The 13,102-nt window shown below is 44.3% G+C and overlaps 1 protein-coding gene across 1 annotated transcript; it reads left to right on the top strand.

Annotated features, from left to right (window-relative positions):
• The first annotated feature begins 7,671 nt into the window (after positions 1-7,671).
• On the top strand, positions 7,672-12,040 carry NKX6-3 (NK6 homeobox 3). The gene is made up of 3 exons (XM_063930334.1): positions 7,672-8,035; positions 8,885-9,054; positions 10,415-12,040. The coding sequence occupies exons 1-3, from the start codon at positions 7,672-7,674 to the stop codon at positions 10,643-10,645; spliced, it is 765 nt and encodes a 254-aa protein (XP_063786404.1). The 3' UTR covers positions 10,646-12,040.
• Positions 12,041-13,102: the final 1,062 nt, after the last annotated feature.

The following is a 13,102-nucleotide window of genomic DNA, read 5'->3' on the forward strand; positions in this document are numbered from 1 at the left end:
GCAAGAGGGGACAAGGTGCCAAACCTCTGTCCAAGCCCCCGCCAGTATAAAGATTTTGGAAAAATAGCGGGGCTAAATCGCGCCATTCTGGGGACGGGGCTTAGTCCTCACAGCTCACATCAGCGCCATTTTCTCTTCACAGAAGCTGCAGATACGCTGGTCCTTTCCTCACACTACTGTACAAGTAACAGGGTGCAAAACGGGGGGGGGGGGGGGGCACAGTGAATTTTGGTGCAATATAAGTTATTATAGGTCTGGGACATTCTGTAACTGTGTCAGAACCGGGTTTAGGCGCTATGGTGTGAGCTGGCAAACTCCCTCTGTGTCTCACTGACAGGCTTTATTGTGGGTCTGTCCCCTATACGCCCAGTGTGTCTGTGTGTGCTGCATGCACGTGTCGGCATGTCTGAGGCTAAAGGCTCTTCCCAGGAGGAGACAATGTTAGAGACACAAACGGCTGTGGGAGTGACCCTGTCGGCACCGCCGACACCTGATTGGGTGAATGTTTTGAGTGCTTTGAATGCTAATGTGGCTCTGATAAATAAGAGATTGGATAAATCTGAGTCTCAGAACCAGGCACGGAAGAAATCCGTAGAGGATGTGTTGCTACAAGTCCAGACCCCCTCGGGGTCACAAAAACGTTCATTTACCCAGCTGGCAGACACGGACACTGACACAAGGGTTGACTATAGTGATGCCAGATTAGATCCAAAATTGGCAAAGAGCATTCAGTACATGATTGTGGCTATAAAAGACGTATTACATGTCACTGAGGACCCTGCTGTTCCCGATACTAGGGTCTGTATGTATAAAGGAAAGAAACCTGAGGTAACGTTTCCTCCCTCTCATGAACTGAACACGCTTTGTGAAAAGGTTTGGGAAAATCCTGACAAAAAGTTTCAGATTCCCAAAAGGATTCCAGTGGCGTATCTGTTTCCCTCTGGGGATAGGGAAAAATGGGAGTCACCCCCCATTGTGGACAAAGCTCTATCACGGCTGTCCAAAAAGGTAGCGCTTCCGTCCCCTGACACGGCAGCCCTAAAGGATCCTGCGGATCGTAGGCAGTAAAATACATTAAAATACATTTATATCACCACAGGTACGCTACTCAGACCAGCCATTGCATCTGCGTGGATGAGTAGTGCTATCGAAAGATGGGCAGATAACTTGTCATCTGAATTAGATACCCTGGATAGGGATAGCATTCTTTTGACACTAGGCTATATCAGGGACGCAGCAGTCTACCTAAAGGAAGCTGCGAGGGATATTGGCCTCTTGGGATCAAGGGCCAATGCCATGGCAGTCTCAGCTAGGAGAGCATTGTGGATTCATCAATGGAATGCTGATGCTGACTCTAAGAAAGCTATGGAGTCTCTACCGTATAAAGGTGGTGTATTGTTTGGTGACGGCCTCGCTGACTTGGTATCTACGGCTACCGCGGGTAAGTCATCATTTTTACCTTATGTGCCTGCACCACAAAAGAAAGCACACCACTATCAGATGCAGTCCTTTCGGCCCAATAAATACAGGAAAGGCCGAGGGCCTTCCTTCCTTGCTACTAGAGGAAAGGGAAAAGGTAAACGATCACCGTCCGTGGCCGGTTCCCAGGAGCAGAAGTCCTCCCCGGCTTCTGCCAAATCCACCGCATGACGCTGGGGCTCCTCTGCGGGAGTCCGCACCGGTGGGGGCACGTCTCAGGTTCTTCAGTCAGTTCTGGGCTCGTTCGGCCCTGGACCCATGGATTTTAGAAATAGTGTCCCAAGGGTACAAACTGGAGTTTCAAGACATTCCCCCTCGCCAATTTTTCAAATCGGCCTTACCAGCTTATCTTCCGGACAGGGAGGTGGTATGCGCCGCAATACAAAAATTGTGTCTCAATCAAGTTATTGTCAGGGCTCCCCCGTCGCATCAGGGAGAAGGCTTTTATTTGAGCCTGTTCGTGGTCCCGCAGCCAGACGGCTCAGACTGACCAATCCTGAACCTGAAATCCCTCAATTTCTACCTAAAAAAAAATTCAAATTCAAGATGGAGTCTCCCTGGGCAGGGGGACTTTATGGTGTCGGTAGACATAAAGGTTGCCTACTTTCATGTTCCCATTTATCCTCCACATCAGGCTTACCTGAGGTTTGCAGTTCAGGATTGTCATTACCAATTTCAGACGTTGCCGTTTGGTCTATCCACGGCTCCGAGGGTTTTCACCAAGGTAATGGCCGAAATGATGGTTCTCCTGCGCAAGCAAGGAGTCACAATTATCCCGTACTTGGACGATCTCCTGATAAAGGCGAGATCCAGGGAACAATTACTGCAGAACATTACGCTGTCCCTGACAATTCTGCAGCAACATGGTTGGCTCCTAAACTTGCCAAAATCACAGTTGGTTCCGACGAGACGGCTGTCGTTTTTGGGAATGATTCTGGACACAGAATTACAGAGAGTTTTTCTTCCAGTGGAAAAGGCTCTGGAAATTCAGAACCTGGTCAAACAAATCCTGAAACCGCCAAGAGTATCGATTCATCAATGCACTAGGTTGCTGGGGAAGATGGTGGCGGCCTACGAGGCCATTCAGTTTGGCAGATTCCATGCGAGAGTGTTTCAGTGGGACCTGTTGGACAAGTGGTCCGGGTCCCATCTGCACATGCACCAAAGGATAACCCTGTCTTCCAAGACCAGAATCTCACTCCTGTGGTGGCTGCACAGATCTCACCTCCTAGAGGGATGCAGGTTCGGGATCCAGGACTGGATCTTAGTGACCACGGATGCGAGTCTCCGAGGCTGGGGAGCAGTCACACGGGGGGAAAGCTTCCAGGGAAGATGGTCAAGCCAGGAAATGTGTCTACACATAAACGTTCTGGAGTTAAGGGCCATTCACAATAGCCTTCTGCAAGCGGAACATCTTCTTCGAAATCAGTCCGTCTTGATTCAGTCGGACAACATAACAGCAGTAGCGTACATAAACTGCCAGGGCGGAACAAAGAGCAGAGCGGCTATGGCAGAGGCCACAAAGGTTCTCCATTGGGCGGAACGGCATACAAGCGCTCTGTCAGCGATCTTCATTCCAGGAGTGGACAACTGGGAAGCAGACTTCCTCAGCAGACACGATCTCCATCCAGGAGAGTGGGGTCTTCATCAAGAGGTCTTTGCAGAAGTGACAAGTCTTTGGGGAATTCCTCAAATAGACATGATGGCGTCTCGCCTCAACAAGAAACTTCAGAGATATTGTTCCAGGTCGAGAGACCCTCAAGCAATAGCAGTGGACGCCCTGGTGACACAGTGGGTGATTCAGTCGGTGTACGTGTTTCCTCCGCTTCCACTTATTCCAAAAGTGATAAAGATCATAAGAAGAACAAAGGTTCAAGAGATCCTCATTGTTCCAGACTGGCCAAGGAGGGCTTGGTATCCGGATCTTCAGGAATTACTCATAGGAGATCCCTGGCCTCTTCCTCTGAGGGAGGTTCTGTTACAGCAGGGGCCGTGCGTGTTCCAAGACTTACCGCAACTTCGTTTGACGGCTTGGAGGTTGAACGCCAGATCCTAGCCCGAAAGGGTATTCCCAAGGAAGTCATCCCCACTCTTATTCAGGCCAGGAAAGGAGTAACGTCTAAACATTACCACCGTACTTGGAGAAAATTTGTGTCTTTGTGTGAATCCAAGAAGGCTCCTACGGAAGAATTTCAGTTAGGACGTTTTCTCCATTTTCTACAAGCCCGTGTGGATGCGGGCCTAAAGTTGGGTTCCATTAAAGTACAAATTTCAGCCTTATCGGTTTTCTTCCAAAAACCATTGGCCTCCCTTCCAGAAGTTCAGACTTTTGTGAAAGGCGTGTTGAACATACAACCTCCCTTTGTGCCCCCTGTAGCACCGTGGGATCTTAACGTGGTGTTGCAATTCCTTCAATCTCATTGGTTTGAACCTTTACAAAATGTGGAGTTGAAATTCCTCACTTGGAAAGTGGTCATGCTGTTGGCCTTGGCATCCGCCAGGCTGGTGTCTGAATTGGCGGCCTTGTCTCACAAGAGCCCTTATTTGATCTTCCATGAAGATAGAGCAGAGTTGAGGACTCGTCAGCAGTTTCTGCCGAAAGTGGTTTCGTCGTTCCACTTGAACCAACCTATTGTGGAAAACGGAGGCTCTGTTTGTCCTGTATGCTCACAACAAGATTGGGGCTCCTGCTTCCAAGCAGACTATTGCGCGCTGGATCTGTCATACGATTCAGCAGGCTCATTCTACGGCTGGATTGCCGTTACCGAAATCGGTGAAGGCCCATTCTACCAGAAAGGTGGGCTCGTCCTGGGCGGCTGCCCAGGGGGTCTCGGCATTACAACTTTGCCAAGGGGCTACTTGGTCGGGCTCAAACACCTTTGTGAAGTTCTACAAGTTTGATACCCTGGCTGATGAGGACCTCATGTTTGGTCAATCGGTGCTGCAGAGTCATCCGCACTCTCCCGCCCGTTCTAGAGCTTTGGTATAAACCCCATGGTTCTTGAAGTGACCCCAGCATCCTCTAGGACGTATGAGAAAATAGGATTTTAATACCTACCGGTAAATCCTTTTCTCTTAGTCCGTAGAGGATGCTAGGCGCCCGTCCCAGTGCGTACTGTGTCTGCAGTTTTTAGTTATGGTTACACACATGTTGTGCTACGTTTATAGTCAGCCTGTTGCTGATGTTGTTCATGCCGTTGACTTGCGTTGTGTTGAATGCCATGTTGTACGGCGTGCTTGAGGTGTGAGCTGGTATGTATCTCACCTTAGTTTAACAATAAATCCTTTTCCTCGAAATGTCCGTCTCCCTGGGCACAGTTCCTATAACTGGAGTCTGGAGGAGAGGCATAGAGGGAGGAGCCAGTTCACACCCCTTTGAAAGTCTTAAAGTGCCCATGTCTCCTGCGGATCCCGTCTATACCCCCCCCCCCCCCCCCCATGGTTCTTGAAGTTACCCCAGCATCCTCTACGGACTAAGAGAAAAGGATTTACCGGTAGGTATTAAAATCCTATTTTTAGTGGGTCTAAGTTATAGGGTAAGGCATTGCTACTAAGTAATTAAGTTTTCATATAAAAACAATTTCTTAACAGACCAGTTTAAAAGGAAAAAATGTGATACACGCAGTGGTGCAAGTAGAAATATTTTCTTAGTGGTACTGTGTGCCGAAAATGGGCGTGGCCACATGCTGCTAGTGGGAGTGGCTACATTACAATAGCGACAGCCCCTTTTTGGAGGGAAATCTGGAGGCAAGGCTAAAAATATATAGTAATGCCTCCAGTGTAATGGAAATATATAGTAATGCCCCTAATTTAATAACAATATATAGTAATGCCTCCATTATAACAGGAAAATACAGCCACTGTCGCACTCCCAGTAACCCTGACAAAGTGGGAGGAGCCGTCATGCTGCCAAGCACCATGGTCTTGTTGCTTTGTGGCACATAATTGTGGTAATAGTAAAGCGTGTGGCAGGCGGTACTGCGTACCTGCTGCCAAATTCTTAAGGGTACTCCTTACCCGCATACTTGCACCGCTGGATGCACGGGACTTTATGTTCACTTTCTGGAGAATCACCCTTCTAAGTGCTGGGTAAAGGTCTCCACTGCAGCTTCCGGTAACTCAGAATGAACCCCACGCATCTTTATTTGTGTAAACCCAAAGATGTCGCAGTGGGCCAGGTCTGGACGGTATGGCGGATGACCAAGCTCCTGGATGCATTCATGGGCCTGAAAATCCACCACTTTCCTGGACTTGTGGGAAGATGCATTGTCGTGATGGAGAAGGGCACCACGAGTGCAAGTTTTTGGACAGCGCCTGGATATGGTTTCCAGCACTTACGGCAGGCATTGGTTGGTGTACTAGTCTCCAGTTATGGTGGCTTGCTGTCACAGAGCACTCTTATAGTCGTAGAAGATCATGGCTCTCCGGTGGCCTTGATTGAGCTCCATAATGTGTTTGCAAAAGGAAGTGAACATGCTGACGTCTTTGTGTGCAGTGCTGCTTATATGCGGTTCTGTGCCTTGACATTTCATAAGAACTTTAGTCAAATATTACAGTTCACAACCAGACAGATTGTGTCTACTCTGCCTATGCACCACACATCCAGAAACTTATTGCACCCCCCTCGTATTGCTCTATTTATAATCAATAACTTCTTGTAAGAAAAAATATATTTCTATATTGACCTTGTGGACATTCGTCCCTCACAAGCTAAATACTAGTCTTATTTATCCCAGCACTATAAGAACCAAGCAGTATATAAATAGCTACATTAGTAGGCCCAAAACCTCCACCTCACGTCATTCCCAGACTTTTTTCTTCTTCTCTTTTATGCAGCACACTACATCTTATCACCAATTGTCATATCTTAATTGGCTGAGATATGATTAGTAGTTGTTAAGATAATTTTAGAATAAAAATCCATAGGAGTCATATTATCAGTGAAAACAGGTCCCTATAGAGATTTCCTAATACATTTAACTTTAAATAGTTCAAATAAAAAAAAGTGATAAAAGAAAAGAATAAAAAAAAAGACAAAATTGGTGTTAAGGGACTGAGTATTGCAATCTTTCAGCTTGCCATAAATCCCATTGTGTAGAGAGGGGATAGGCAGCGTCAGTTTGTGGACAAACATCTCTGTGGAAAAATCAAACTCATTAATTCCCTATCTTAAAGTTCAATTTATCTAGGAATATCCGTCAGGGTGTGAAGGCTGTGGGGAACGGCCAATAATTGGCCATCACCCATTCCCTCCGCCAATAACTGAGTGATAGGGATAAGGGGGGAGGTGAGCCAATGTGAAGTGTAGGCTCACCTGCATGGTATCCTTATCAATTGGAGAGCAGGGTTATAAGACGGCAGAAAGTTATTGAGATTACAGAGAAGGCTATTGAGAGAAAGGTGTGAGTAATGCTGGTTATAAGGAAGGGAAAAGAAGTGGAGGTTCTGAAGCAATGAAAGAATAGAAAAGGGGATTCAGAAGGGAAATTGCATTAAGAGGCAAGTTATAGAATAAAATCCGAGAAAACCAGCGGTGAAGGAAAGCAAGCTCCGGGGAATATAGGTAGAGAAATCGACGAAAGGAAAGTGAACAAAGAAAAAGATGATTGCAGAACAAATGAGATGGAGTGAAAGGCAATAGAGGGAGAGAACAAGATAGAGGGGGTAAGAAAAAGAGAGAGTGGACTAGAGAGACACCGAAGGAGTGTGGGAGATGAGAAATGAGAGTTTGAGAGAGACATTGACTGAGTGAGAAATAGTTAGGAACGTACATACAGCGGGCAGGGAGAGAGAACAAGGTGAGACAGCAAACTGGAGAGAATAAAGAAAGGAAGAGTGTGGTGGAGAAGAGATAAACTAGGACTGCAGAAAAAGTGAATAGAAAAGCTACACAGAAAGAAAAATATATAGAAGTGAGATTAGGAAGGGGGGAGAGCAGGTATACGGGGAAAGTGAGAGTGCAGGGTCATCAGAAAAGTAAACCTGGAAACTAGTTGTTCTTCTGAGTGCTGCAGCAGTCTCCCTGGCATCATATTCTGTTATATAACCCACCAGACGTTCAGCCACCAGAACATCACAGATTGAGGGGTGAGTTTCAGCACCTTTCCATGGGTTTGACCCTTTGTGAAAATTCCAGCAGCTCCTTTGCTGGTGCCATATTGGGAGAGCAGGTGATCTAAGGAAATCTAGGATATGGAGACTCACCACCCTGGGGCCTTTATGCTGCCTCCTTATTCCAACATTAAAGCCCCTGGTTGCCAGTTCCCTGCCCACGCCACCTTTCACAAGCTGAGCAGCTCTGTATTAGGATGCCATATCCCATCAGGGACACCGCACGGCATCTCAGACATTCTTGGGAGACCACTACCCTCTCCACATGGTGGCATGTTGCCAGCATACCCTACTATGCCAGGATATGGAAGAGCTTCAGCTACCGTGGGCTGTTTTGCAGAGCAAGGTGGCATTGTTGCCAAAAGTGGAAGCCCATACAGCAATCAGAACCAAGGTGACTGGATGGATATCGGGCAGGATTGGAGAGCAGGCAACAGGACACTTGGTAATGGTAAGTAATATATGGAAAACCTAAGGGATAAGGTGGGAAGGGAGTAAAACAGGCACAAATATAAAATCAAAGGGGAAAAAAGACAGAATTAGACTGATTTCTGTTGTGGGCAGTGTAAGGGAGCAGGTAACAATCCTGATAGTGGGTTGAGGTGTTACGGGTACTAATATGAGCTCGCATACAGCAAATATTGGGTGCATTTCAATTTATCAGAAAATAGTCCCTATTAGTTATCTATGAGGGAAAGATAGAGTGTCTGACAGACGTCTTTCAGTGCAGATACAGTACAGCCAGCACAAATTGCTTGCACAGTGTAATAACAATGATATCTGACAAAGTTTATAGTATGTAAACTATTGCCAGTCTAATTGATAGTAACGCTGTCTTAATACTTCAATTGAAATTCTGACAACTAATGGGTGAAGTTCATAAAGCTGTACAGAGCACACCAAATGCTGCAGCAATCAAATAGGACTGGATTAAATGTTATTTGCAATTATAGAGAGATAGGTTGCAAATTACCTTCCTAATAATGTTATGAAGCTAGGACCATTTTTTGGGTAAAAGCAAGTTGTTCTTGTACAATAAGCTTTACAGATATGCAACCAGTTTGGTACATGAAGTTTGGACACTATCTCCATGCTAGAAATTAGGGAGCAAGCATAAACCGGTCATATTTCTAAAGTGTTCAGTGCAATAAAAGTTATTCTTACAACATACTGTTCCTTATCTCAATGGAAAAGTAATACTGGCATTCTGCAGTGTGCTGTGTAGGAATAATAGGTTGATTTACCTTTTGAAACCATTATATACTATTTTTCTACGTTCCTTATCGTTCTCCAGGCCCCGCTGGGAGCGCAGAAGTTTCCACCAGGAAGAAGCACACCAGACCCACTTTCACAGGTCATCAGATATTTGCCCTGGAGAAGACCTTTGAACAGACAAAGTACCTGGCAGGCCCAGAAAGGGCGAGATTGGCTTTCAGTCTGGGCATGAGTGAGTCTCAGGTGAAGGTGAGTTCTGTGTTTTATTCAGATTTATTGTCACTGTATACTTTCCCATGGAAAATATTCCAAATTTCTCTCCCCTGGCATGTCCCCATTAATTAAAATAAATGGGAACTGATGTATTGTTTTTACTGCCAGGCAAAATTACCATACAACTATTCCTACAACACAACAGAGCCACCTAGTGGCCACATCATTCTGAAAAATATTAGAAAGAAGGCATTGTGTTGGTTAGATAATAGAAATAACTTTAATCAAGGCATCTCTCAGATATAATGTACATTTTAATAGTACAATTTCCTCTGTTGATATGAGATACACAGGAGATAGACTTTAGGACAGACAGCTAGATTTGAGAGACTTTAAGTAGATATGCAATAAATAGAACAGTGGATCGCAACCTCAGGTACATTACACATACAGGGAACGCAGTGTCCTAGGGATCTCTATCCACATGCATTATGGTTGGACCCTGATAACAGGCTGAAAAATACAAGTATAAGGTCATTGGGATAACTGCATAAAAAAATAAATTCAGATGATTTGACACAATATCCTTAATGTCAGAACTTGTGACTATGACATTTGCCTATACTACGTAAAGTTAATACATGTTTTACCAAGCTTCTAGTTGATTCAAAATAATAAAGTTGTAATAATAATAATTACAGTAATACATATGAAAATGTCTATCCCTGTAAATGTTAGTACATAACATAGTTTTATTGTCAAGTTTACAATTCTCTTAAGTATGCGAGAAACGTATACTGTATTTATAATTCATTATATTGTTTTAGATTTTTAAACCTTGTTTATAGTACACTTATTGCTTTTATATAGATTGCTGCATAAACATTTGATCTAATTGCAATTATATTTATTACAACAGTTTTGCTGTGCAAGTGTTGGGGGCACAAATGATGCAAATAGGCTATGGGTTGCGAACCACTGAGATGGATAGACAGACATATATGAGGCAGACAGACAGATAGGTACAGTAGACAGATAGATATTATACTGTATACAGTATATATATATATATATATATATATGATTGTATATAGATAAAAGCCAGATAGATAGATGTGTGTTTGTGTGTGTGTGTGTGTGTGTGTGTGTGTGTGTGTGTGTGTGTGTGTGTGTGTGTGTGTGTGTGTGTGTGTGTGTGTATGATGGAGATATGTACATAAGATAGAGATAGATAGATAGATAGATAGATAGATAGATAGATAGATAGATAGATAGATAGATAGATAGATAGATATGAGATAATTAGATAGATATCAGCAAGATAAATCTATATACTATATTATGAATATACTAACAAACAAACAAACATATATGATGTATATTGCTATTTCCACAGGTCTGGTTTCAGAACAGACGCACAAAGTGGCGTAAAAAGACCACTGTAGAACCCTCCGGCCCACCTTTCCTTGGTTCTCGGGCCCCTGGGGACCTAACACCCTCTGAGAATGAGGATGATGAATATAGCAAACCGTTGGATCCAGATTCTGATGATGAGAAGATCCGGCTGTTACTGAGGAAACACAGGGCAGCGTTCTCTGTGCTGAGCCTAACCCCTCACAACCTGTAAGACAGACGGACAGAACAAATCCAGAAGCTTTGATGGGACTGAAAAGAACTTTAGACTATAAAAAGACACAAATCAGTACCAAACATCAGCTACAAAACGTACTGCCAAATAATGGGCACGCATGCTACGGAGTACACCGTGTTCTGTTACCTCTTATAAGGAAATATTGTGCTTCATATAAGGCAGAAACATGGACTTCTGTATGCAATATGCAACACTGTACACATCCCAGTGATGGAATCAGCCAGAAGTGTGCATCAGATAGTGGAACAGGTCATAGCGAGCCTATACCTTATGATGCCCCTGTGCCAGTCACTGAATTAGGTACTACCCTCAGACTCAGCAGACTGAAAATCTCTGCAGCTTTGGAAGATTAAGTATGCTGTTTTAATTATATTACCCCAAATCCGTACTTCTGAACCCCCCTATATTTCTGTAACCCAGGCTAGCTGCATTTCTGTCAGTGAATCCTGATACATTATTAGATTTATATCCAACAGTCATGACTGCCTACTGTAAATATACCATCTACCTCTAACTGTATTCAGTGGCTGACATAACCTATGGCTGATTCCCCGGCAGTAGGAGAGCAATAAAGTACTCCAAATCGGTGACTTTTGTTGAGCTGGGCACCCCATGTTATCTGCTGCCCTTGTTATGAAAAGAATAGCTCCCACATCTAATAACTCTGCACCTTCAAATCTCTGAAGCCTTTAAGAGTGGACACCCATACATAATGATGTTTGTGAAGGGGGTTTGCAAAGTAACTACATTTCCTGCAAGCCTATTAAAAACTGCGCCAGATCCATTACACCTGGCTTGGTCTGTAGATGGAAGAGGCGAGGTAATGGGGGTGAGACACACCTATTTGGGGCATGTGAGGGTGTGGATGGAGAATGCAATAGGGAGAGGCTATTTATCTTAATGACACCAAGACTGATAAACAGAGGTGTAAATTCTGCCATTTAACACACTGACAACAGGCACTGACCTTTACATGATTGTAAAATGATATCACATTGTTTTACCTGAAAGCCAGAGCTGCAGTTATGAAATAATATTGAAAAATGTACAGACATTAACTAAGGAAAATTCAATGTACAAGGGAAGAATCACTATCCCAATAGCAATTCCCATACAGCATAGGTTCTCATACAGTTGCCAATGCTGTTGGTACCATACAGTATGTCTATAAATTGATGGCTGCAAAGCTACATACAGTACAAAGCAAGAAGACATATACGCCAGGGAAGTTCTGCAGCTTCTTTGGGTAGAGATGCAGAAAAATAACATATTCATCATATTCTGGTGTTGTACCTTCACTGAATTCTGCCTTCATTGTGAGTCATGGTATGAGGGGACAGTTCTAAATGATGACATCATTATTCATTAAATACAAGTATATATTTATACAAGTGTGTGTGTATGTTTATGTGTGTGTGTCTCGCTACTAGTGTTGCACAACAAAATGAGTACATGTTTCAAGCTATGGCGGGGGCTTATTCAGTGGCTGACATAACCTATGGCATGACTGACCTAACAGCATGACTGACCTAACAGCATGACTGACCTAACAGCATGACTGACAAACCAGCATGACTGACCTAACAGCATGACTGACAAACCAGCATGACTGACCTAACAGCATGACTGACCTAACAGCATGACTGACCTAACAGCATGACTGACAAACCAGCAGCCTATCCGCAGGAAGTGGATGAGAAGCAGTCACCCGTACAGGGGCACACCGCCAGACGCAGTACGATTGATGCCAGTTGCATGGAAGAGAAAGAGAGGAGGCCTGTTCAACATGCTGACAGTTTCAAAGTTCTCTATGGGTCCATCACAACAGTCGTGTCCTACACACACACACTTATATGCAGATGTATAAAATGGAGGAAATTTCTGGGACTTATCAGGTGGGCAGAAAAATACTGTTTATTTTTCAGGTGGTTTCTTTTTTTCGATAGACATCTACGTCTCGTTTCACAATTATTTAGTTAGCCTGTGACTCCAGCACTGTAGTACTACAAGTGCCAACATGCCCTGACATTAAGAGAACAGCAACTGCAGCTATTATCTTCAAGTCTAAAGGTGGGTACACACTTAGTGATCGTATCGCTAAGCACATCGCCTAGTGTGTACCCACCTCTACTCCATTCAGCAACAAGAAACACAGCAACACAGACATTAAAATAATTTATCTTAGTAGGCAGTGTATGGCATTAATCATACTCAGGGGTTAAAGTGGGGGAGAACGAGGTGGAACTGAGTTCCACCACCTGTAATGGTAGGGGTAACTAGTTCCACCACCTCCATTGCCCTGCACAGGAATTCTCAACAGAAAAACCTGTCCCATCACCTACGTCACTAGTTGATGCAGGCGGTGCTAGTGTACCTGATGAGCTGCAGCCACCTCCTGTTTCCTCAAGTCCTGGTGGCTCCATTGTCCACCTC

The sequence above is a fragment of the Pseudophryne corroboree genome, chromosome 6, assembly GCF_028390025.1.
Source record: "Pseudophryne corroboree isolate aPseCor3 chromosome 6, aPseCor3.hap2, whole genome shotgun sequence".
Classification (NCBI taxonomy): Eukaryota; Metazoa; Chordata; class Amphibia; order Anura; family Myobatrachidae; genus Pseudophryne; species Pseudophryne corroboree.

What these genes read in the sequence shown, in the direction of transcription:
- NKX6-3 (XM_063930334.1), top strand. Translation starts at nt 7,672, where the DNA reads ATGGAGACTCACCACCCTGGGGCCTTTATGCTGCCTCCTTATTCCAAC. An exon ending in AGCAGGCAACAGGACACTTG is followed by an intron (nt 8,036 to 8,884) that starts GTAATGGTAAGT and finishes ATCGTTCTCCAG; the next exon opens with GCCCCGCTGGGAGCGCAGAA. An exon ending in TGAGTGAGTCTCAGGTGAAG is followed by an intron (nt 9,055 to 10,414) that starts GTGAGTTCTGTG and finishes CTATTTCCACAG; the next exon opens with GTCTGGTTTCAGAACAGACG.